The following is a 26,425-nucleotide window of genomic DNA, read 5'->3' as shown; positions in this document are numbered from 1 at the left end:
TACTTCTACACATTTATTTTAGATGGGAAACCATTGTATCTCTACCACATAAGTATCCCTCCTGCCTTAGCTTAGATTCTCCAGAAAGCAAAGTTAGTTACAAAGCCCTAGATTATTGGGAATGTAAGTCCAGTGGTGCAGGACAGGGGAATTGAAACAGGGAAGGAAGAAAAGCCAATACAATTGTGCCTTACCACATTGGCCTCTGCTGCAGGCAACTGGTACTCTGTCCCACTGGGACCTTCTGGAAAGCCTCATGAAATGTGTCTCTCAACTCTCCATCCGGGTGACAAAAGTGGTAAGTAGTCATCCATCATCTTCCAGCCCCTTTTGGTCAAGAGTAGCTCCATGGATTTTAAGTGCCTCCTATTTGCAAGTTGCACATGCCTTAGTACAGAATTTCCAAGGGGATCCCATGCCAAGGCAACAGAGAAGCCCCAGTGCCAGAAGCAGACTGAGAAAGGTGCAGGCTCAGACAAGGTGCGCTCAGGTTCCACGGGTGCAAAAGAGATCCACTGGACCAACATGGGTTGGCTGCTCACCCATGGAATGCTCCAGAATTCTACACAGAGGTAGCAGGCTGGTTGGAAATTGTCAGGGGAGGACTAAAAGCTTCCTCACCCGACCCTTTGTTTCTGTCACTGTGTTCACCTGAGGGTTACTCTACCGGGGCTGGGGTGACTGGGATACAATGTCCAACTTGGCTAGCAGGCACCCACTCTGTGAAGATGGTGGGGGTAGAGGGGTGGGAGTGTAGGTAAGGGTGGCCTTGTAAGCTAAGCACTCTCCCAAAGTGTCCACTACACATGAGATGGGTGGTCCACTGCTGCAGTGGCATGACTGTGACTAGGGAGGGGTACTTCTGGGTGCTAAAACAAAACTTGAGACCAGCACAGACACAGCCAGCCCATGAGGTTCATAGACAATCTACCACCAGAGTCGATGAGTCAGCCCCTCCCACTGTGGGGCACCTTTCTACCCTCTCCCCCAGGCTGCCCAGTGCAGTTTCCTTTCTCCCTGACACTGAGGCAGTGCTGGCACTAGGTGAGGGAGGGCTGCTGTGTGGTTTGTGACACCATCTGGAGGGAACAGTAGGACAGCAGAGGGAGCTTCCTCAAATTGCACATAAATAACACTCTGCTCATCCCCTGATTTGACTTGTGTTTCTTTTTTTTTTTTTTGACTTAAGTGTTTCTGAACATCAGAGTTCTCTACCAAGTAAAAGGAAGTTGGGAGGGGAAATGCCACCTCTGTAAAATATCACTCAAAGACAACTGAGTGACTTGCCAGTATTTTGGAGACAGCAAGAAAGGAACAGAAGTGGGGCCTCATCCTTCGATTTTCAACACAAGAGAAAACGAGGAATTGTGCTTCAGCAAGTAAGTACATTTACTATTAACTTAATATGGGATAGCTTGGTAGACCTGGTGACCAACAACCTGACTGCTTTTTAAAGAAACATACCGTCACTCTTACCTCCAAGATGCATACTTTCGCCCCAAAGGGCCTTCAGGGGGTCTCTTATTCCAACATACTTGGAGAATCATCATCAGAGTTACGGCCCATTATTTTAAGTTTCCTAGGTGGTAGGAAATATTAATTTTGTAGGCTGAATTTGAGTTTTCCACAACCAGCAAAATTCTGATGAATAAGTGAATCCAAGCTAATCCTGACTAAAAATGGAGTGTGGCTGATAAAACAATCCAGTTTGGCTGAAAAACTGGCTCAACGAGGGGTCCCAGACATTTCCCTGGTACCACTAAACTGTCTCTGGTGGCAATCTGAGAGGATCACATAAGAGCACAGCTTTCATTTTTATTCCTAAAGTTTAATATATTTACTAAAAAAAACCAAATCCGCTTCCTCACATTATAGTACATAATATAAATAAGTAATGTTTTCAGCATGTCTTTTCTCTTCCTTTTTTACTGACACTTTTCCGTTGATTGAGATCCTCTACCCCTTTAAGACATATTCTTTGTGTAGAAGTATTCAAAAATGGAAACACTTTTTTTTGTTGTTAATATATTAAGAAAGAAGTAGTTTCGTGACTTAAGTACTGCCTTGGACAAAATACGCCCTTCCTGGTGCTCTGTGTTCTCGGTATGTTCTGAAGAGTCCAAGCTTTCATGGCTGGGCTTGCTGATATCCAGGGCCCTTATAGTTAGTTCTCTGTGTTTCTAGCAGTCTTCATCATCCCTTCTGGCATTGGGAGAGCGGTGGTTGGTCCTTGGAACATGCATGCACAGGCAGGGTCACTTCCGCAGAGGTCCGCCAATTTTTGCTTTTCCCTAGAGATTGTGCCGTGACTTAGAGGTTGCTCAGATGACGATCCCTGACTCATTTCAGGCGGCCAACTAACAGGTTTTACAACCCATGGTGGGCCAGTCTTCCTTCCTGGGAGACTTTTATTTTTTCCTTTTCAGGTTGTGGAAATAAATCCATAATATTTTATATTTAGGAGTTTGGACACCCAGGTACAGCATCCAGCCTCTCCTCAGTGTGTTTTGCAAACACTGCGAGAGAACCCTCTGTGTGGGGCAATTGAATTGTCTTCTGCCTTGCCTGGTGTAAGCTGTGAGGTGCCCGAGTCTCATCTGGCTTGAAATTGTTTGCTTTTGTCTTCCATCCTCATCAGCAGAAGCCATGGATCACACGCTGAAGTGGGGAATCCCATCCAAGCGCCCATACCTCAAGCTCTTTCAGCTCCTGGTGCTGGCTGGTCTTTTTTACTTCTGTTCAGGTAAGCAACCTCCAGGAACTTGACTGAGTCCACTGCTTCAGGGTTTAGAGAGAGGAAATGGTGTTCTCTGTGCTGCCTCCTTCTGTGAGACGGAAGGGACCTTCAGGGTATTTCAGTTCATTTTAGGGCTGAGAAAACAGGTCCAGAGAGGTTAAAGGACCTGCCCTTGATCACACAGCAAGCCAGTGGCCAAGTTAGCTCAAGAACACAGACCTTAAAGGAAAGGTGGGGCGGCATTATTTTAACAAAGCCAAAAGCTGATTCAGAAGGACAGCTTCGAGTTGTGATCTCTTCCACTAGGTGCTTGTTTACATTTTGTGAAACGCTAAGGCACTGGCCTTGGGCTCTGGTTCCCAAACTACATTTCTATGAGACAACACAGCTAAAGTCTTCTGCTTCTAAAACTAAACAGTGATGATCTTCTTTCCAAGTTGAAGGGGGAAAAGAAAGTATTGATAGTTGTAACATACAATCTTCTTAATATTAAAATTTTCTCAATATTTATTTTTATGCTTTAGGTGCTGATGCCCTTTGTCAACACAGGCATCTGACATTAAGTAGTATCAGATTTAGCACAAATCATATTTTGAGTTGTTTTTAACTTACCATATAGGTATTTCAGGTGTGTCCTACAAAGAATATTTTGATTTCTGGAGGCTTTTGTTCCATCTCAGGTGCTGGACTTGGGGGGCTGCTGGGAAGGGTGGTGCTGGTCCTGCTGACAGGGTGGCTCTGACTTTTTTTTTTTAAAGTCAGAACAAATAAAAGATCTGCTTTGGGGGCTTCCCTAGTGGCACAGTGGTTGAGAGTCCGCCTGCCAATGCAGGGGACGTGGGTTCATGCCCCGGTCCGGGAAGATCCCACATGCCGCAGAGCGGCTGGGCCCGTGAGCCATGGCCACTGAGCCTGTGCGTCCAGAGCCTGTGCTCCGCAATGGGAGAGGCCACAACAGTGAGAGACCTGAGTACCACAAAAAAAAAAAAAGCTCTGCTTTGTGCTGAGCAGCGTACTACCTAGTTTCATCAAAACAAAGAAGAGCCTTTGCCTCCTGCAGCGTTTCCTAATCTGCAAAGAGCCGAACATCAAAGGGCCTTGTCTTGGTTGCCTTGGTAAGCGTTGGTTACTTAAAACTGCAGCCATCACCCAGAATGACTAAGGTGTGAGGGAGGGCACTGGAGGGAAGGGATTACTGTGACTCTGGTATTTGTACATTGTCTGTCCTGAGCTGTAAAACTTGCTATTTTACACTGCTGCTGAACCAAGAGAACCATGAGTCAAGTTTCACATCAGATTTTTTATATCTTACGGACAGTATTATTTCCAACAGTTACAATTTTCTTCTGGGTAGTCGGGGGCAGCACTCCCAATCTAGAGTCTTCTGGGGAATCTTAATGAGTTTTAAAAGATGTAGAAGGAAATGTACAGGCTTCCTAGAAATGTGGTATGTGTGCATGCATGCGTGCAAGCGTGTCTGTGTGTGTGTGTGTGTGTGTGTGAGAGAGAGAGAGAGAGAGAGGGAGATGAAAGGGGGTGAGGAGAGAGAAAGAAACAATAAAAAAGAGAGAAAGTATAAAAAGAAAATTAAAACCAAGGCTATAACAATTATACCAGAAAAATTAGGGACAAATGGAAGGAAATAAACTTTGAGCTAAAGAAAGATATTTAGGAAAGTACCTTGTTCTACAGCTACATTCAGATTTTATTGTTGGTATACTGAGTCAACAAAGGAATCCATGAGTTTCTTTTGTCTGAACACCTACTGTGTATCAGGTGGGCCTTAAAAACTGAGCCTGGGATTCCTGCCCTCAAAGAGATGCATGTTAGTTGGAGAAGGCAAAACAAACCCACAAGCAAGTGAAGAGCAGTGAAGTGACTGGCCCCGACTGTAAGCGCCCCAGACCTGGGAAAGCTGGGACCAGGGTGGGCTGCGGCAGCGGGGCAGGCTTTAAGGTGAAGGACGCCGAAGGTAAGGATGAGTCAGGGGTGAGTAAGGATGAGTCAGGTTTATTCTTTTGTTTAATCATTTATGAATTCAACAAACACTGAGCATCTCTTATGTACAAGACACTTTTCTTGGTCCTGGGGACAAGTTGTGAGCAAAATTGACTTGGCTTTTGCCTTCACGGAATTTACAGTCATTAGGAAGAAGATGAAGATTAATCAATCATTCAAATGAATGTATGACCGAGAAACTCTCTGTTTCTCTGCCAGAGGGGACAGTGGTGAGAGTGATCTGGGTGAAGGTGGAAGGAGCAGCATGTGAGGGACACACAGGAGCAAGGAAGTGTAGGTGGGCAGTGTTGGGGCAGCAGGGAGACAGGGACCAGGCTCCATAGGGCTTGAAGGCCAGGGATCTGAATGTTATTTGGAGGCACTGGGAAGCCATAGAAGGATTTGAAGCAGGGGAGTGACACGGTCTATATCAGTGCTGCTGACACTTTAATTATACATGCCAATCACCTGGGGGTCTTGTTAAAAAGCAGTTTCTAGCACAGGGGATTTTTTTTTTTAATTGGAGTATAGTTGCTTAACAACGTTGTATTAGTTTCAGATGTACATCAAAATGATTCAGTTATACACATCCACTCTTTTTCAAGTTCTTTTCCCATTTAGGTTATTACAGAATGTTGAGCAGAGTTCCATGTAGCACAGGGGATTTTTAGAGCAGCAAAAATACTCAGTATGATACTGTAATGGTAGATACATGTCGTTACACATTTGTCAAAACCCATAAGATGTACAGCGCCAAGACTGACCTCTGGTGTAAACTGGACTTTGGGTGATAGTGATGTGTCAGTGTAGCTTCATCGACTGTCACAAACGTACCACTCTGGCGCGGGATATCGGTGGTGGGGAGGCTGTGCCCATGCAGGGGCGGCGGTATACGGGTACTCTCTGTACTTTACGTTTATTTTGCTGCGAACCTAAAACTGTTCTAAAAGGTAAAGTCTGTATATATTTTTTAAAATGTAGTTTCTGCTTAGGTGGGCCTGGGGACGGGCCTGCATTTCTGTATTTCTAACAAGCAGCCAGGTGATGCTGATACCGCTGGTCCACAGACCTTTAGCTTTAGTAGTAAAGCTCTAAATGATATATATATTTTTAAAATGGTGTTGCTGAAGCATAAAGAATGGCTTGTAGGGCAGCCATAGGGACTGCCAAAACCATTTAGTAGCTTATAGTACTTGATGATAGCATCGATGAAAAGAATGGGATTGGAGGGAGATGGAGGGATTGGAGAATGTGTATGACGTAGAACTGGTGAGGATTTGCCAGACTGAAGTGCAGGTGTGGATTGGGCATGGCCTGTGGGAGACAAGACTGGACAAAGAGAGTAGAGTACAATCACGGAGGACTTTGTTCAGGGCAGGGGATTTGCACACTAGCCCCTCCTTTCCTCTCCTGTGTAGGAGAGCTGCACTTCCCCCTGACACCCCATCCATTGCTGCCCAGGACAGGGGACCTCTCTTTCCTGCACAGGGTGGGACCAGCAGGGCTCCTCTCCACTTCTAGTTTGGTTTGTGGAGGCAGAAACACTGGACTCATGTGCTCCAGAGACTGGTGGTTGTCTAACATGGGCAGCTTTTCCTCAGAGCTGGGGTCCTCTCAGGGAGACACAGCTCTCAGGGGAGGGGAGAGGCCTTGGGTAGGAGTAGCCAGGGATGCAGGATAGGTGTTGGCCTGGAATTCTGTGGCATGAGAAACACTGAGCTAGAGGAAAAGAGTGCCCTCAGAGTGCCACTGTGAACAAAGCCTCTTTCTTCCCTCCCACCATGTTCTGTCTGCATGCTGCTGGCCAAGGCATCCTGAAAGCCACGCTTCTTGCTATGACTACTGTGATATCAGCTGTTGAAGTCCCCGAGCATTTTAGACATATACTGTTTAGGGAGACACATAAAAGTAAGGATCAGATTTATAACGAGTGTGTAGGCTGCGCCTATAGAGGAGAGAAAGTTGGCAGCAATGTAAAAATCAGGTGACAAGTCTAAATCTGTCAGCTGCTGGAGAGCAGATACCTCTTAGCCTCCTTGTGTGCCCAGCACCCAGCCTGGGGCCCACACAAGCCCCGTGGATGCTGGTTCACTTAATCAAAAGCACTTAGAAGGGCCCAAAAAGGTCACTTCCTTTGTGTTAAAGGTCACACAGACCATTAACAGTAAATCTCCAGGTGGTGGGATTACAGGTGACTTTTATGCGTTTCTGTATTTTTCATTCTTTGCAAATTTAATGTGTGCTTCTTCTAGAGTCAGGGAAAACCTTTATTTAAAAAGCACACGAAGGTCCTCAGTGAGATACGTTATGGTACACGGTGATATAAGCTGCTGTGCGCACCTGATTCTTTCTCCTTTAGGAGAAGCGGTGGTGCAGCCCTGCTGACCATTGCTGGGGTTCACCTCTGAGGAAGGGGCATTGTGGCCAGCCCAGTGTCCACACTGCCTTGCTCTAGTTTGGAGGGACTAGGGGATACTCATGGCTTCCTAGATTGGGTTCTTATTTTTTTAAAGCTATACATTAAATTTTATTATTGTATCTCCCAATTGTCCTGTATGGTTTTCTTCCCCCTGCAGTGACATAAAGTTCACTGTTTTAAAGTGTACGATTCCGTGGTTTTTAGTATAATCACAATGTTGTGAAAGCATCACCACTACCTAATTTCAGAACATTTCTATCACTCTAAAAAGAAACTCCATCCCCATTAGCTGTCCCTCTCCATTCCCTCTGCCCTGTCTCCTGGTAGCCACTAATCTAATTTCTGTCTCCGTGAATTTGCCTATTCTGGACATTTCTTCTAAATGGAGTTATATTATATGTGGCCTTTGTGTATGGTTTCTTTCACTGAGCATAATGTTTTCAAGGTTCATCTATGTTGTAGTAAGTATCAGTACTTCATGCCTTTTTTGGTTGAATAATATTCCATTGTAGATTGAGTTTTGAGAGGTACATTATTTGTCTAAAACTAGTGACCTCTATGCTTGTTGGAAAAAAGTTCCCTCTCTTGGGGGTTTATCGGTGGAGAGTTGAAGTGGTCAGGAAGGGCAGGGGTTGGGGACATGACTCAGTGCAAGTGTCAGCCGGTTACCACAGTGATTCTGGCCACATCCTGGGTGTGATTCAACACATGAGGTGCTGTGTCTGAGAGAAATAGCCCCATGAAAAAAATCTATAGCTTTTTTTTTCTTCTTTTTTTTTTTTTTTTTGCGGTACGCGGGCCTCTCACCGCTGTGGCCTCCCCCGTTGCGGAGCACAGGCTCCGGATGCGCAGGCCCAGCGGCCATGGCTCATGGGCCCAGCCGCTCCGCGGCACGTGGGATCCTCCCGGACCGGGACACGAACCCGTGTACCGTGAATCGGCAGGCGGACTCTCAACCACTGCGCCACCAGGGAAGCCCTGTATAGCTTTTACAGTTAATAAAACACTTTACCTCTGGGTGTCATATGACCCCCCATGGTAATTATGTGAAGTAAGTCAGGGAGACAGTATTATGCCCATTTTGCAGAAATTATACCTTGGCCCAAGGAGTTTAATCAACGTGTTACAGGTTATGATTCTAATGCACAGCGGTGGAAGCAGATTTCATCTCCTAATGCCTAGCCAGGCATTTAGCAAATATTTATGGAGCACCTACTATGGGCCAGGCCCCGTTCTAGGTTCTGCAGATATGGCAACAAGCAAAACAGATAAAGCCCGTGCTCTCATGGCTCCCAAAGTAACTCCAGCTGATATATAGCAGCTGGAGACAAGCTCAAAGAGAAATAAATGAGGGCAAGGGGCTAACAAGTGGCAGGATGGGTGGGGTCAGGGGTTAGGTGAGGGTCCCCCTCACCACAAGGGGACACCTTCCCTGAAGGAAGCAAGGGACGGGGCTGTGTGGATGTCTGGAGAAGACAATGGTCCGGGTCGTGTGCCTGCACCATGTAAGGTTTTACTTGCATTCCCTCACAGAAACCTCAACTCATGTTATTAGGTAGGTATTGCTAGGCCAGTTTGTAAAATGGCAAAGCAAGCTCAAAATCCAACTATTTAGGCAGTAATGCTGAGACCTGACTTTCCTCTCTAGAACCACTGAAGCGGACAAAACCCTTCAGAAATCTTTCGACTGTCTTCTTGTAAACGCATGTAGCAGTCCCTGAGTATGGAAGCGAGGTCCTGGTGGGAATTGCCCAGAAGATTTTTGGTTCCTCTTTTCAGTCTGGTTCTTCCTCAGCATCAGCGTCTGGTGAGGGGATCTCACATAGGAACATCGAAGAGCCCATTGATGGTTTGCTGTTGACCTTTAGACAAACACCCACACTTCTCCTCAGATGGCTGGACAAAAACTCCTTAAGAACTATGATTGAAGTTAGCTCACTTTCAGTTAAGATTTATTTTTGCTAATGTCACCACATGTCAAAATGAGTTAGAAATCCTGGATTCTTTTTGGGTGGGAATAAACAGGGCACAGGAAAGACACAGTTATTTAGGACCCCGGAGGAGTGAGCTGCTTTCTGTCATGGGGTCTTTCTGGCCCACAGCAAGACCAGGGTTCCATGCGTCTGACATAACCCCTGAGTGAGATGAAAGAGACCAAAAGGTACAAGTTGTGGGTGAGAGGAGGGAGAGAGAGGAAAGGAAACTCTTACGGAAGACCTGCTATGTACTAGGGACTTTTCCATTTATATCATTTTATTTGAATTTAAGTTTACAATGATCCTGAGAGGTAGGCATCATAACATTTTTACAGATGAGGAAACAGGTTAATCAGAAAATGGCTGAGCTGAGACTAGATCCCAAATCAACAGGAATCCATAGTCCATGCACCTTCTACATATCATTTTGCTTTTGTTGTATCTCTTTTTAAAGAGAGTTTGGGTTATTTAGCTATTCTTTGCTCCCCTCAAGTAGACCTTTTCATTTATTTCCCCCTTTTCAGTTATATTCCCTAAATCTAGGGCTGGCAATGTTCAGCACGATTGTCGGAAGAAGGGCCTTCGATCATTCTGAGGTACTTCACACTGCTGTGAAAATATCTACCATCACAATACTCTCTTCCTAAATGCTGCGGTAGGGCCACATCCAGTCTGATGGAGGCAGGTAGAAGAGCTGGTGAGATGGAGAGGTGCTAGTGTCCCATGATCCCACTGCCCAAGGAGAGTGGGCCTGGAAATGAGATCCCTATCCTAGTGAGACATGGGCCTGCCCAGGGGTTCTGTGTGGCTCTGGAGGATACCGGAGGGAAGATGCAACATGGTAGCACTGGGGGGTTTGGGGGGGTGGTCAGTTGTGAAAGCACCAGGGCTTTAGAGGAACTCTGCTTTTAGGTCAAGCACAGCATAGGAAAAGTTAGTATGCCTTCTAAACCAAAAAACCAGAAAATATAGTCTGACAGGGATTTTGGTGCTACTGATGAGTGCTTAGGAAATAACAAAAAGATGGAGTTTGGATGCTGAAATATTGATATTTCTGTGATATGCTGATGGGAAATGGGCAAATGTTTTAAATGGGGACCCTCTAGCAAAACTAGGTTGTAGGGCACCTGTTGTGTGGATTGCAGATAGCCAAGGGAGATAAAGACAAGATATCCATCTGTTTAGGGTAGCTGGAGAGGGCAGAAATTGTCCAGAGGAGTAATGGAGGCCTTGTCAGGTGGGGATGAGGAGAGTCATTTCAGAATGAGGTCATGGGGTCAAGCCAGGCCTGGAAGGAAAAGGACTGTTTCTCAAAGCAAAAGAGCCCAGTGATGGAGCCCAGCTGGGAGCGGGCAGTGCTGGCTTACTTATCCTAGAACTGGGCCTCATATGGGGAAACCAGTAAACAAGGAGAGTGGCCCAAAAAGTTCTCTGCAAAACTGGGGCAGTTTCCTTTCCTGGGCTTAGTTTCCTCATCTGTAAAATAAGACCAGCAAAATGATCAGGGAAATTCCTCCAAAATCTCACATTCCTTAACTATGACTTCCCTATCCCTGTGGGAATAACATTGTCTAACTGGTAGTTGCCACTCACATGCTAGGTCTCCTAAAGTCCTTCTTCTTTTGGGACTAGTGTGCCTTCTCTCTCATTGTCCATGGACAGACAAATGGATAAAGAAAATGTGATATATACATATAACGGAATATTAGTCATTATCATTATATCCTTAAAAAGGAAGGGAATTCTGACACATGTAAAACATGGAGGAACCTTGAGGGCATTATGCTGAGTGGAATAAATCAGTCACAAAAAGACAAATACCGTATGATTCCACTTAGATATCTAAAGTAGTAAAATTCATAGAAACATAAAGTTGAGTGGTGGTTACCAGGGACTGGCGGGAGGGAGAAAGCGGAGTGGTTTAACGCATACAGAGTTCCAGATTTGCAAGATGGAAAAGTTCTGTTTCACAACAATGTGAATACACTTGATGCTACTGAGCTGCACATTTAAAAATGGTTAAGATGGTTAAATTTATGTTATTTTATTTATTTATTTATTTATTTATTTTTGCGGTACGCGGGCCTCTCACTGTTGTGGCCTCTCCCGTTGCGGAGCACGGGCTCCAGACACTCAGGCTCAGCGGCCATGGCTCACGGGCCCAGCTGCTCCGCGGCATGTGGGATCTTCCAGGACCGGGGCACGAACCCGCGTCCCCTGCATCGGCAGGCGGACTCTCAACCACTGCACCACCAGGGAAGCCCTATGTTATTTTTTAATCACTATTTTTTAAATGGAGAAAAAAAGCACTGGGGACCAAAGAAACCAAAATCAAACTGAACACTCCAATCCTGCTTGGTACTGGATACAACACTCAATTCTGTTACCGTCAACTCCAAATTCTTGCTTGTGCAGGCATCTATATTTAATAGGTATATGATCTTGTTCTGTTTGTCTCTCCACAGGCATTATCCAGGTGACCAAAACAGTGAAAGAAGCAGCAATGCTATCCTGTGATTACAACATATCCACTGAAGAACTGAAGAGAGTTCGCATCTACTGGCAAAAGGATAACGAAATGGTGCTGGCTGTCATGTCTGGAAAAGTGACGGTGTGGCCCAGGTACGAGAACCGCACCATCACTGACGTCACCAGTAACCTCTGCATTGTGATCCTGGCTCTGCGCCTGTCAGACAATGGCACCTACACCTGTGTTATTCAGAAGCCTGAGAAAGGGTCTTACAAACTGAAACACCGGACTTCGGTGAAGTTAATGGTCAGAGGTCAGTGGAACTTTCTGATTTTCAGTAAGCCGGCAGACTCTTGATGCCCTTAAAGACATACTCCTATTGATTTAAGTGGAAATTTTACCAAAGAGGGGTGTATCTCACTTCATTTCTTAGGGTTGAGTCTCTAGTTTTACAGTGAACCCTAACGGTTTTCTCAGGATGTCCTGGAAATATCTATTAGTTGCATTTCTTGCACTTTGACAATCTAAGTTCATGACAATCACCCTGGAGCACTATAATGACCTGAAGTATCTTCTGAATCATAAAGGGACACATTTGATTTGATGTAGCTATACTATTAACTGGATTTGATCCAGTAATATATTCTTGTAAAGTATGTTGAAAGGTATAAGAGCAATGCAGGCATAAATACTATGGCTATTGTTCTATTATATTTATTGTATATTTGAAGCTCTCCTCTAACGGTCATTCCTACAAAATTAGATGTTAGAGAACTGTGAAGGGCAGGGTAGGAAGAAGCCGTGACTTAACCACAGGTGATACTGCTAGAGGATACTAATATATTCTGAGCCCTCATTGAGAAGTGGCAGCCCTGGGCCATTCCCTCATACTTGAAATTCAAACACATTTCTTTTTCTTCCTGGGCACTTGAGGCTTTAGTGGAAAGGCTCAAACCTTTTAATAAAAGATAATAATTAACCTTGATATCAGTTAACTTAAGTGGATCCTTAGTGAAGTCTTCACTGTTCTTCCCTGCTTTTGGTCTTCAGTTATATTGAATCTTTAGCTGTAACATCCAGATCATACCTAAAGCTTAGGAGGTAAGCCAAATTCACATGGGATTATCTTGAACTTCACTCTGTGTATTCCCTAACCATGGAGAGAGCGAATGATCATATGGTGGTGAGATATGAGGGGTTCTGAGAAGCCCACCTCCTCCAAAATTCAGACCTGCGTCGATTCCTGGAATTCCCACTATTATAGCCTCTCCTGCTAATTTCAGCTTTTTTTCCCCACAAGATCCCTGTTAAAGATAAAAATGTGTTCCCTGGGGGAGATGGCACCACAGACATATTAGCCTGTGTTAGTTAATTACATTAGATACATAGTTAGTTCTCTAACAGAATATCCAGACAGAAGTAGACTTAGAACATGTACTTTTTTTTTTTTTTTTTTTTGCGGTACGCGGGCCTCTCACTGTTGTGGCCTCTCCCGTTGCGGAGCACAGGCTCCAGACGCGCAGGCTCAGCGGCCATGGCTCACCGGCCCAGCCGCTCCGCGGCATGTGGGACCCTCCCGGACCGGGGCACGAACCCGTGTCCCCTGCATCGGCAGGCGGACTCTCAACCACTGCGCCACCAGGGAAGCCCCTAGAACATGTACATTTTGATAGAAAGATAAAGAAGAAAATCCAAGGAGAAGAGGCAGAGTTTCAGGGAGGGCAGGCCCTAGCAGCAGGTTATCGTAGGAGACCAAGGACAGCTAAAGCGGTAGCATGGGAGCGCTGAGGGCCTCAAAAAGGAGAGTGGAGCACCAAAATCAGGTTAGGGAAGACGAAAATGGAAAGTCTACTTGCTTAATTAGACACAGAACCAATTCTGGTATTTCCAATCGAGTCAGTTAGAACAGTGCTTCCCAAATGATAAGGTGCTTATGACCTGGGGATGTTGTTAAAATGCAGATTCAAAGGCAGCAGGTCTGGCACTTCTAACAAGCTCCCTGGTGAGGCCTGTGCTGCTGCTGAGGATCGCAGTTTGAGAAGCAAGGCCAAGGTGACCAACTGTCCCATTCTGCCCAGGACTGAGGGGTTTCCTTGGACATGAGATTTTCAGTGCTAATACTGAGAAAGGCTAACTGGGACAAGTTGCTTTCTCTATATTTGCTAAATGATATAATAGCAGCATAATATCAATGGATGAAAGCCTTCATTAAGCAGCACATTTGAGGAGCTCGCTATACTAGTTAACATATTAACTAGGTTAATGGATTTTTACCTTTCTAAAGCATATGCACCTTTTCCTTTCCTAATAAGATATTCTTACCCTACCAATTTGGGTTAATTGATTAAAATGAGAGACACAAGAATAATTCTTTGATGGTTCACAGTCTTGCAAAGCCTTAGGAGCTGTTACTCTAAACAGATCACCTTATAGAAGGGATAGGAGACAGAGCTTAGGCTGTTCTAAGCCCAGCCAGACCTTGAAAAGATGGTTTTTAATATGATCCTTGGTATTAGTGGCATTCTTGCGGCTAAATGTTTCTTAGAAAAGCAAAGTGCAGAAATGAACATGAATCATAATTAGGATATGAGTTACTTGGATTTGTTATTCCAAGTTATAACATGACATACTGATGTTATGAAAAAGAAACAGAATATTCTTGTTGTTAGCTACCAGTGTAATTATTTGATCTTATAGGAAAAATTAAAGGAGTAAAAAATAATAATGTCAACCAAAAATGGCTCGAGAAAATGTCAAACTTAATTTAGGAACAGGATTAATTCAAAAAAGAAAGGTGACTCTATCCCTAACCAAATCCAAGTTTTTCTTTTTCTTGGCATTTATAGTCACTTGTCATAACTTTGTGCCACCAGGCAGTCCTGGAAGCTTTCACCTGGCAACTTGATTTAAATGAGGGAACTCATTTAAAAGAGGACAAATTTAAGGGCTTCCCTGGTGGCGCAGTGGTTGAGAGTCTGCCTGCAGATGCAGGGCACGCGGGTTCGTGCCCCGGTCCAGGAAGATCCACATGCCGCGGAGCAGCTGGGCCTGTGAGCCATGGCCGCTAAGCCTGCGCGTCCGGAGCCTGTGCTCCGCAATGGGAGAGACCACAACAGTGAGAGGCCCGCGTACCGCAAAAAACAAAAAAAAAAAAGAGGACAAATTTAAGACTCACATTAGTCTATTAACTAACTTCCTGTGTGTCAGGCTCTGTTCTATGTGATTTATATTAACGATGTCATTTAATTCTTACAACGCTGGGAGGCAGGTATTATTATCCCCATATTACAGATGAGCAAACTAAGACTAAAAGTGGTTAAGTAATTGGCCCAGTGTTAAAAGGCAAAACTGGTTATAAAACCTGGTCTTGGGACTTCCCTGGTGGTGCAGTGGTTAAGAATCTGCCTGCCAATGTAGGGGACACGGGTTCGAGCCCTGGTCCGGGAAGATCCCACATGCTGTGGAGCAACTAAGCCCGTGTGCCACAACTACTGAGCCTGCGTTCTGGAGCCCGCATGCCACAGCTACTGAAGCCTGCGTGCCTAGGGCCCACGCTCTGCAACAAGAGAAACCACCACAATGAGAAGCCTGTGCCCGGCAACGAAGAGTAGCCCCTGCTTACCGCAACTAGAGAAAGCCCACGCGCAGCAACGAAGACCCAATGCAGCCAAAAATAAACAAATAAAAACAAAACAAAACAAAAAACCTGGTCTTGATGACCACTGTGCTATACTACATCTCTCTGTGAGACTCTGAATTCTGAAAAAAAACTAATATATAAGATGAAGTATGGGGGGATTGGTCCCCCACATTATGCTAAGAAGTATAAATTCTTTAAGCCTAACAATAAGTGAGGAAGAGGTGAGGGGAGTTTTTTCCTGTGTTCTCTGCAGTCATTTCACTATGCTTTGCTTTATTTTACTATCTTATTAAGGGGCAAATACACAAATGAAAGAGTGCCTCAAGTATCTTGGAGGAATATTAGGAAGGTCTCTCTGTCCTCATAAGGCATGTCAGAACAGTAAGGGAATCAGTAAAGTACAGTGGTTGAGATTACAGGCTCAATAGTGTAAAATTTGGACAGAGGTTTATCTGATTAAAGACTACTTTTGAAAAAGTAAGGTAATGCTAAACAAACTTTAGAGTAGTGTTACCTACTTCCCACCTCAGTAGTGTGGGAAGTAGGGAGACAGCAAAGTTAAGACCATACAAGTAGATTTACACAAGTTACTGTCAATATTCTGGTTCTCAGTTTGGATGGTGGGTTCTCAGGTGTTTAGTACAGTATGAATTAATAAATAGATACATAAAAGAGAGCTACTTTGTATACCTCAAAAATTAGGAAGAAAGAGGAGAAAAAGAAGTAAAAGAAAGGAAGGAAAGGAAAGGAAAAGAAAAGGCAGACATATTTTAATCTGCTTGTTTACATCTCTAATACCATGGCATTAGTATTTTTCTGAGAATATGTTTTTCAATATAATCTTATTTTTAATGTTTTAATAAAACAGCAATGTTTGAAGCTCTAAAAAAAAAAGGAAAGAAAAGAAAAGAAGTCAGGGGAAGGGAAAGGTCTGGTATCAGAAAAACTTGAATTCAAATCCCAGTTCTGCTATTTACTGGTTGTGATTTCTCTAGACCTCAATTTGATTATTTATAAAGTGAAACATTGTATTAGGTTAAATCATATGAAATTACTGATATTTGACCTTTTTTGCTCTACAACCTACCTCCTAGGGTTGTTGTAAAGATGAAATGAGATAATGTCCAGACCTAAGAAACATTAACATGTTGTCTATTATTTTTTTCTTCACCTCTTGCAAATGCAAGTATTGATACCATGTCAGTATTTATTCACATGAACCTACTTCTTTCTTTAATAAGTGCCCTCCTACCTCCTTATGAAGAATTGATATAACCAATTCAAACCAAAATTAGTCTTTGGATTATACATAAATATTAATGACTTATGGGAAGTTGCAAATTATATTTTATTATTCTGATTAAAGATAGGTATTTATTAAAAATATAAACACACACACAAATATGTAATGATATGTACTTACGGCCTTGTTCTTTCTTCAGCTGACTTCCCTGTCCCTAGTATAACTGATCTTGGAAATCCATCTCCTAACAACAGAAGGATAATTTGCTCAACCTCTGGAGGTTTTCCAAAGCCTCACCTTTCCTGGTTGGAAAATGGAGAAGAATTAAATTCTACCAATACAACACTTTCCCAGGATCCTGAAACCGAGCTCTACACGATTAGCAGCGAACTGGATTTCAATATGACAAGCAACCACAGCTTCGTGTGTCTTGTCAAGTATGGAGGCTTAACAGTGTCACAGACCTTCAACTGGCAAAAATGTAAGTGATATTGTTCTGGGAAGTTTCTGCTGTGTAGAGTCTAAAAAGAAAATAACTCAGCCAGATGCATCACAGAATTATGTATATTGACTCTGATAGTATTTTTTTGCAGTATTTTTAGACATGCAAATAAAATGATAATGACAGTATTACTATGACTTATTAAGGTCACTGTACAAGGTTTGACTATAATGTCACTAGACTTATTTTCTTTAATAAACATTCTAAAATTTAGACATCCAAGTAAGTTCTATCCATCAAGTCAACATATTGGGAAGTTATTATAACAATATTGTTGTGATTGAAAGCATAAGAATTGTCCTCCTTTGGATTTGCTCTCTGGGCTTTGGCACTTTCATTTTGGGGGCCCCCTCCCCATGGTCCCATGATGTCAAATCATTGTCTTTTGAGGGTGAATGTACCTTTTAAGAACTACTGGTTCATTTAGAACCAAGTCGGTCATTTTTAACCAAAACCATGACCAAATAGTTTACCCTACATGTAGTAAACTTATAGAAGTTTCTTTCCCCAAGAGGTGAAATCATCTGGAAATATAAAATGGAAAAAGTTGGGCTTTTATAAATTTATGCATATTAAACCCATAATGGGTTATTACAGAAGAACTCAAATACTTGAAATACATTTGTAACTTGTTTGGCTGATTATAAGGAGCACCACCAGGCCTCTCTCAGCCCTAGCCCCACTTATAACAATATGTTTTGGGGCTGCATAGTAAAAAATTACACATCGAGCATAATTTATTATGTGTAGTATGTCTTACATCTTCCTCTTATTTTTGCTTGTAGTAGAGGAGATATTTTAGACGGTCTAGTAGTTCATCTTAGTGAATGATTTACTCTAGATCTTTCTATCTTGAGTGGATTCTTTATTTTCCTCAATAGGTAATGAGATAAAATTTTGACATGATTTTATTAATAGTACAAACTCATCTCTATCATCTTTTATGTATTCTAAAGAATTCATAAAAATGAATTTTGAATCCTATAGTAAAAAGTTTATTAATTCAGCATTCTTGTCACTTTACTGATATGTAATTATTTAACCACTTTTAGATTATCATGACTAAGGTAGACAGTATTACACAAATTAGTAACAGCAGCTTCAATTATATTTTATTTTGGACATCATTTATATTTGGAATATGAGTACATATGATACTCTAGGGCAAGGGTTGACAAAAATTTTCAGAAAAGGGCCAGATAGTAAATATTTATTCTTTACAGGTCATTTGGTCTCTGGCAACAACTCAGTTCTGCTGTTATAGCATGAAAGCTGCCATAGAAAAGACAAATGAAATGACATAGCTGTGTTTTAACAAAATTTTATTTAAAAAAATAGGTGGGGGGCTTCCCTGGTGGCACAGTGGTTGAGAGTCCGCCTGCCGATGCAGGGGACACGGGTTCGTGCCCCGGTCTGGGAGGATCCCACATGCCGTGGAGCGGCTAGGCCCGTGAGCCATGGCCGCTGAGCCTGCGCGTCCGGAGCCTGTGCTCCGCAACGGGAGAGGCCACAACAGTGAGAGGCCCGCGTACCACAAAGATTAAAAAAAAAAAAAATTAAATAAATAAATAAATAAATAGGTGGTAAGCCAGGTTTGGCCTGTGCATGGTAGTTTGTTAACTTATAGGAAATAGAATGTAGTCCTTTATATAAAAGGATGGAGCTATTATTTAAAGATGATTTAGACTGCCCAGCTTTATCATCTTTTCCCTAGTTTGCCTTCTCTCAATTCTTCCTTCATGCTAAGGATGAGCAGTATCCCTTTTCACGATAATTGAAAACACTAGTTCTTTGTCCTATTTGGTCCACATTCACAATGACTAATGGAGAGATGATTAACAGTATGTGTTTAATCATTCTTTCTTTCATTCAGTTTTTATTAAGTAGTTATCACATACCAAGCATCTTGCTAGGCACCAGTGTTGTCTTTGTGGTCAGAGAGCTTTAAATACTTCAGATCTCATGAACTGGATGGCAAGTATCATTTAGAGTCAAAAGCAAATAATGCATTTGTGGGGGAGGTCAAGGGGTGACTGCATAAACAAACGTAAATTAGGTGTATAGTCGATAGGAATAGTTATGTCAATGTGAATAAACCTTTACTATTTAAATACCCACTCTTTACCCCAAATTTATTAATTAAACAGATTGGGTCTATGGCTCTTTTAGCCTGGGCCGGCCCAATTTGTTAACCCTTGATGTACTGGAAGATATATGTGTGTGTGTGGAAGGGGTCAATCAGAGTCCCACTCAGGCTGTCTAATGAGCTATATGTGCAGATGTCGTCACACAACTATGTACTTGGGATTTTGGGTCTGCCCTGGGGTGCCTTACCAGGTTCCTAATAGGTATCACGACAAAGCACATTTGCTGCTACTGGTTCCCCTTTCTGTCTCTTTAAACACATACCTTCTTTCCAGGCTGAGTGAGGCTTGAGGATGGATGAGGAGTGACCTCTGAGAGGAAGCCAGGAGTGAGTTGGAATTTGTGAAACATCTAGACTCCCAGGATAATAGCAAGAGCTTCTTTGTTATTTGGGGTGTCATTCTGGTCTGCAGAGGCCAACTCTGTTAATCACTCGATGTCTCCACCCAATCTGGTGTTTTAGAGAATAATAAAAAAACGACTTTCCCTAGTCTCTAAGTAGTAGGTTCTCTATGGTCAAATGTGCATTTTATAATGATCACTGTGGCGGAATGTGTAGGAATTATTAAAGCCTAGAAAACCAGAGGCAAAGAGACCAATATAAAGGCGACTAAGTTGGAGATCAGAAAAACCTGAACGAAGGCGGTTGCTGCAGGAGATTTGGAGAAAAGGAATCAGTTGCAGGGATTTTCTCAATACAGCATAGAAAGTCAGTGGGAGCTACTGGGCAGTGAGCACAAAGGTAAGCCTCCCCTTTTATTTGGGTCACTGATGGTGCTGCCATTCACTGAAATGGGAGAATGCGGGTGGTAGATATGCTTTGGAAAGAATACATGGATACTGAATTCAATTTTAGTCAGGTGGAGATGCTGGCATCCAACCATTAGTCAACGGCTGGAAATACAAATTTGGGGCTCAGAAATGAGATCAGAAATATGGTATACAGATTTAGAAATCAGCTGGTGTTTCCAAACTTGGGTGTGGATGAGATCACCCCATGATTACCGGGGCCAGTGAGAGGAGAATGGGATCACAGATGGAGCCATGGGGAACAACGGTAGTTAAAGGACAAGAAGAGGAAGAAGAGCCTACAAAGAAAACTGAGTCACAAACAGAAACTGAAGAATGTGGTGTCATAGACGTCCCAGGAGGAAAAGTGTCAACTGGGCCGAATGCTGATGAGAAGTCCAATAAGCTAAAGACCGAAATTTATCCCCAAGACTTGTAATCAGAAAAATGAGAAACGGTACTTTAGTAAATGCTCAATATTTATTTGTAAGCCATTCTGGAGAAATCAGAAGAGGATGAGCTGCTAATATTCCTTTTGTGTCCCTGCCCTTCTCCAGACGTTGCTAACTATTCCTCAAAGGGGTTGAAAATAAATGGTGTAGCTGCTGCTCCTGAGCGGGAGGGACTGACAGCAGTACCGCATACACCTTTCTACTCCCACCCGCATCCTTCCTAGTGTGCCCTGTCTTTTCTCTGTTCCCTGTGCTCTACAGCTGATAGCCAGTTTGTAGAGCTCTCCTTCAGGATGATCCTACCTACTACCAAGCCATATCCATGCTTGGTTCTTTGCTGGGTCTCTTCTATTCTTCCAGAAGCTCTAGGCTGTATGATGAAAAATGTGTATCTGATAATGAATGCAAAGTGGCTTCTGTAGCTTTAGGCAGCTACTGTAAGGGGTGTGTTTGTGTGTGTGTGTGTTAAAGAGGACACCCTAAAAGGGAGAAGGCATGACAGAGCTGGAGAAGGAAAAATAAGGTATCTCTAGAACACAATATCAATTATTAGTAGCAATACATAGTAATATCAGCTATAGAAATGAGGTAGGAAGACAAGATAGCTTTTAAAGGCTTTCCTGAGAATCTTTTTTTATGCCAACTTAACTCAGTAAATGCAAAAGTTCAAATTTTCTTTTTCACATTTAATATCTGACATCTGGTATTAGTTGCTCACAAGTACGTGTCTGATGAAAGAGTTATGCAAGAAAAATGCTGGAAGCTGCATTTTGGAGAGCTGACCAGGCAAAAAAGTGAAAAATGCTTTACAGTTGTGTCAATATAAGGGGCACAGAATGGGTATCAGGCAGTTGGAAACACATTAGAGCTGACACTATTCTTTTCCTTCAGCAGCCAAACCAGCCCCTTCTGCTAATCAGCTCCTGCTCTGGGCCATTATTATCCCAGTCTCAGCATGTGGGATTTCTGTGATCATTGCAGTAACACTAACATGCCTGTCCTGCAGTAAGTAATATTGTACTATCACAACGATCTCAATTCCTGGACACCCAAACTCTACCAGTATGGGTCAGCACCTCTCCAAGGTTTTAGCCTATTTTACTCTCACTTTTGGACCAAATCTATGGAAACTTTAGTGTCTCCTTTACTTGTCTCAGCAAGTTCTGTTCATTCACTGGACAGATATTTCTTGGACACCTGCTATGTGCCTGGCACTCTACTAGGCACTGGAGTTACAAAGATGAGAGATCATTGCCCTCAAGACACATTCTAGTTTAGTCCTTTTATTTTTCCCCCAAATGTATAATATTTTCTTGGAGACACTGAGGCTTGCTAACTAAATTGAAAACATATCTGATACAAAGTGATAGTCTAATCTTTGATTTGGAATTGGAGGAAAGGCAGAATGACAAGGTTTAAGGGTAGGAATCATTTTCTTAGAGGAGGGTAAGATGCACTAAAGAGATGTAGTTGAGTAACTATATGGCCACAGGTGATTTTACCAATTCTCAATTCTTCAGAATTTATTTTTGGATGAAAGATCAGGAGTGAGGAAAGAAGAAATATCTAGGATTTTTTTCCCTATGAATCTAAATTTTTGGCTTTACACATATGCTACCCTCAATCTGTAATTAAATGAAGAGGAACTGCTAGGCCAGTGCTAAGGCTATAGTCACCATGAAGGAACACCAACCTTTCTTGGAGTAGAAATCTTGTACACTGAGCAAAGAAAATTGGAAGACCAACATCTGCTGATTTCCCCAACTTTCAGCACAAAAAAATGTCAAGGCTCGAGGAAGTGACTAGAGACTCTTTCCTATGAACATCCTACCCCATGGGTAGGATAAAGAGGTCTGGTGGGCTCAAGGATGTTTCTAATACAGACTGTGAACCTCTCTAGTTCAGAGTTTTTCATCCTTAGTACGATTGACTTTGGGAGCTGTAGAATTCTTTGTTTTAGGGGGCTGATCTGTGCATTGTAGGATGTTTAGCAGCATCCCTAGCCCCCACTCACTATATGCCGATAGCACCTCTTGCCCCTGTTGTGACAGCCAAAGATGTCTCTAGACATTGCACAGGTTCCTGGGGGGTGATGGTGGTGGTGGCTGTGGAAATCACCCCTGGTTGAGAACCACTCCTCTAGTTCTAAGCCAGTTGAAGTTTTGCTGAAATACATGGGCGTGATTTAAGGGCAACTTACGTACCTAGATTTTTATTGCTTGTGCTTTGTCTTCAAGGACATGCTGCAAGATGGAGAGAGAGGAGGAGGAATCAGGAGAGCATGGAAATGGGAAGGATTTCCCCATCTACATAGGATCTGTGGAAGAACTGGGCTGACCAGAACACCTCGAGGTATCTTCTCTACCAGTGTGGGATATGTGAGATCTTGTGCTCGTGAACACAGAGTTTTCTTCCTCTCAGTACCAAATTTAAGATCTTTTACTACTACCACCACCTTTTCAAAATCCACATTCAGTGTACTCTAAACAGATGGTTGGCACCTCTCTCCTTTCTCCCCACATAAAATTTGCTTCTTGTAACCTCTTCCTTTGCCGTGCCATTCTGCCATCTTGAAATGTTCCCCTCTTGTCAGTCAACTCAGTGTCTTTCAGTATCTGTCAAACACGTGTACTATTCCTGGGCTATCTCCTTATTCTGATCACTCCTTTTTCCCTGTATCCCTCAGTACTGTTGGACACAGACTGGGGTCACTCTGTACTAATTCAGTAACATCTCATTGATCTGTCTGCCTCTTACTAACAGAGTCATCTCCCACTGACCCAATTATGGAGCCGAATTTCATAAAGAATTACCTCTCCGTGTCATTTTCTCACTTAAAAACTCAGAAGAGACCCCAGGGTCTACAGGAAAAGTTTCAGAACTTTTTATTTTCCACATTCCAGCTGATCTCTTCGGTCTAAACATCTTCAGTTGTTTCTGTTGTTCTTCACACGGCACTTTCCAAAAGCTCCATGTGAACACACTAAATGTCAATAAATGGTGTCCGAAACTTTAGATTTGATCTGATTCTACATATGGTGGGGTAGTTACTATTCATCCAAGGATGTTAAGGAAGCCTAAACACAGCATCAGCTTTTGTGAATCACACTATTAGTTTATATCAATTTTGTGCTATCCTAAAATCCCCAGGTCTTTTCAGGTAAGAGAAACATTGAGACATTAGGATCCAAAAGACTGACATCGGGACCAGGGTAAACCACTATAAATCAGTCTCCATAAACAGTTTAGTTTTGACTTGTGAAGGTTAGGGTAACAGCGGCATTAAAAAACGAGATTCTGCAGAGTTACCTTTAAAAAGAAAGTAAGTGAACTATAATACCTGAGACTTACATAACAGGTTATGTTTTACAAACGCATTATTTCATTTCGCCATATAAAAATCTCTATGAGCACGATCTTTCTATCTCCGTTTTATGGGAGAGAAACCCAAGGCTGCCAGAGGTAAAGTGATCTGCCTGAAGTCAGACAAATAAGGAGGAAAACCAGGACCCAAACTCGACATCAAGCTCAGGTTCCTTTCACAGCAGCATAGCAGCCTATGCATATTTTCCGCACAGCAGTCTCTCAGCTTCCTATACTGCTTTCTTTTCATTTCAACTTCTTGCTCATTCTCCAAGATGCCCTTCCCAGGATGTTCCCCTCAGTTCTGCAGTTACCTAGCATTTCCCTGACTTTCCTTCCATCTTAAAAGTTTTCTTCTCAGTCAGCTGATCCTTCATAATGAAGCCAGGAACCCAGTCTCCTTCACAAGTATTCTGTGGCCATCTTGCCCAGTTCAAGCAGTTCTGCCCAACCACTAGAGCAGTGCTCTCTCTAGCACGTCACTCTGCACCCTGGGTTTATTTTCATGTGCTGTGTCTTATATCCTTTACCAAATTGTAGGCTTACTGAGAAGAGCAAGCATGCCTGGTACACCTTTGTTTGCCCCACACATACGTGAGTGAGTGCCTTGATCTCTAATGTTTGGTTGGTTCGTGATAGCTGGTGCTTAATATTTGCCTGATATTTCACGTAGTAAAAATTGTCAGACTTGTCCTAAATTCTCTCATAATTTAGACTTGCCTTTATGTTCTTTAGCCATCAAGATTAATATCTACAATGTTACCTCAAACTGGGAATACCCTTGTGATAAAAAATATAAACATTTTTAATGTTTTCTTCAGGTCCCACATCCATCTGAGATCGACCTCTTCTTGGAGCTTCCTCAAATGGCCAGGATTATCCCACCTCGACCTTCATGTATCTGTTCTCTAGGAGCCTCTTCAGTCCAGTGGCTTTGCTGGAAGTGACTAGAGGAGTATGATGGGGACAGAAGTAGCTATGGTGACCCTGGTCAACGATTTGGAAACACAGAATTCTTTAGGCCTGGAAGAGACATTAGTGAATACTCTTACTAATGACAAGGACATCGAAGTCCTGGAAGGTGACTTGAATTGTAAAGGCCAGGGCCAGAACCCAGATTTCCTGGCACTGGTGCTCTTTTCCTTCATCAATCCAGCTTTGTGCTATTAACTGGTATGTGTGTACACACACACACACACACACACACACACACACACACACACATCAGTCAAAGTGCTTCTGGAAACAGAATTTATCCAGTATCAATCAGGTCAATTTCAGAGACTTGATCTGATGAAGGAATGGAGAAGGATGTTATGTTGTTAAAAGCAATCTAATGTTAATGTGTGGGAAGTAGGGTGTATGTACACCTAGATGAGGTTAATGGAAATATTATTGGTGTTTAGCCAGCACATTTTCATTGTGTTCTCCTTTGTTGTTCTCCTAATTCTCTACTAGGTTCAGGAGGAAGTAGACCCATCTAAAACTAATTTCCTCTGACAGGTAGAATGAATGACTTATACAGTAAGTCCCCTACATATGAATGAGTTCCATTCTGAGAGCGTGTTCATAAGTCCAATTTGTTTGTAAGTCCAACAAAGTTAGCCTAGGTACCCGAGTAACACAGCGGCTATATACCGCTGATTTTACGCTTGCTTCTGGACATGCTGGGCTTGAAGTAAATATACTGTTACTACTGTACTCTATACAGTACTGTAAAGTACACAAAAGCATAATGGTGCATGCACGTGACAACGTATGCCACACACTTGAACTAACTTACGTGATTGGACGTGCGAACACATGTTCGCATCTTCAAAAGTTCGCAACTTGTTAGTAAATGCAAACAGAATGACTTTATTTTTTGTTTTGTAAAGTAAATCAAACTTACCAGATCATAGGTCAAACAAGAATAGATTTTGTTGAACTGTTTTTTTTTTCTTTTCAAAGGAGCAACTAAAAAATAAATCAATACTATGAAAAGCCCAGATGAATGCTTCTTGATAATTCCTTGGAAAAAAGTTGGTAAGCCAAAGTAAATACTGTATTAGAGAACAAGGGCATAGCAAAATACTTAATACACACTGCTAACCTCTGTGGTTAAGACTGACACAACCAATAAACTGTTAAGGAGGAAAATGCAAACGTTTCTAAGAAAAGATTTAGCAAAAGTTGTGCATGTGTACAAACCACACACAAACTTTTTTTTCTATTTAAAATTTATGAACTAATCAATAACTTGTTCTAGAAAGTAACTGCAAATGAAAACAGCTTCATAAGTTCATTTTTGTAATAAAAATTGGCATATCTATTTTGTTACTTCAAAGACATATAAAGGAATTAAAATTTATTTTTAGTTAAATTTAAAAAAAAAACAGTTCACAACTTGAATGTTGGTATGTAGGGGACTTACAACTCAAAGCAATAGTAAGGTTGGAGAGTGATAATTTGTTTAGTTCACATTGGACTGATACTCTCCTTAAATGGCTTTATGCTAGTTTAATCTCATTTGTAAAATCTTTATGAGAAGGTTCTCATTTAAAATGAGATAGGTTTTATGTATGTACAAAAGAGTAAGCTGTCTTTAGCAGAAATTGATTGAAGTAATGAAAATAGCATTCCATTGGGCTTCCTTACATTCCTAAAGTGGCTTCTCCTCCATGGTATTTCTGGATCCCTCTGACATCAGCA

At 42.4% G+C, this 26,425-nt stretch overlaps 1 protein-coding gene across 1 annotated transcript; it reads left to right on the top strand.

The window, feature by feature from the left end:
- The first annotated feature begins 1,050 nt into the window (after positions 1-1,050).
- On the top strand, positions 1,051-22,799 carry CD80 (CD80 molecule). Its single transcript, XM_060010701.2, has 6 exons — positions 1,051-1,379; positions 2,639-2,743; positions 11,596-11,913; positions 16,683-16,964; positions 21,263-21,376; positions 22,609-22,799. The coding sequence occupies exons 2-6, from the start codon at positions 2,647-2,649 to the stop codon at positions 22,683-22,685; spliced, it is 888 nt and encodes a 295-aa protein (XP_059866684.1). The 5' UTR covers positions 1,051-1,379; positions 2,639-2,646; the 3' UTR covers positions 22,686-22,799.
- The last annotated feature ends 3,626 nt before the right edge of the window (positions 22,800-26,425 follow it).

Source organism: Delphinus delphis, chromosome 4 (assembly GCF_949987515.2).
Source record: "Delphinus delphis chromosome 4, mDelDel1.2, whole genome shotgun sequence".
Taxonomy (NCBI): domain Eukaryota; kingdom Metazoa; phylum Chordata; class Mammalia; order Artiodactyla; family Delphinidae; genus Delphinus; species Delphinus delphis.
This window is presented reverse-complemented; position numbering and strand designations above follow the sequence as displayed.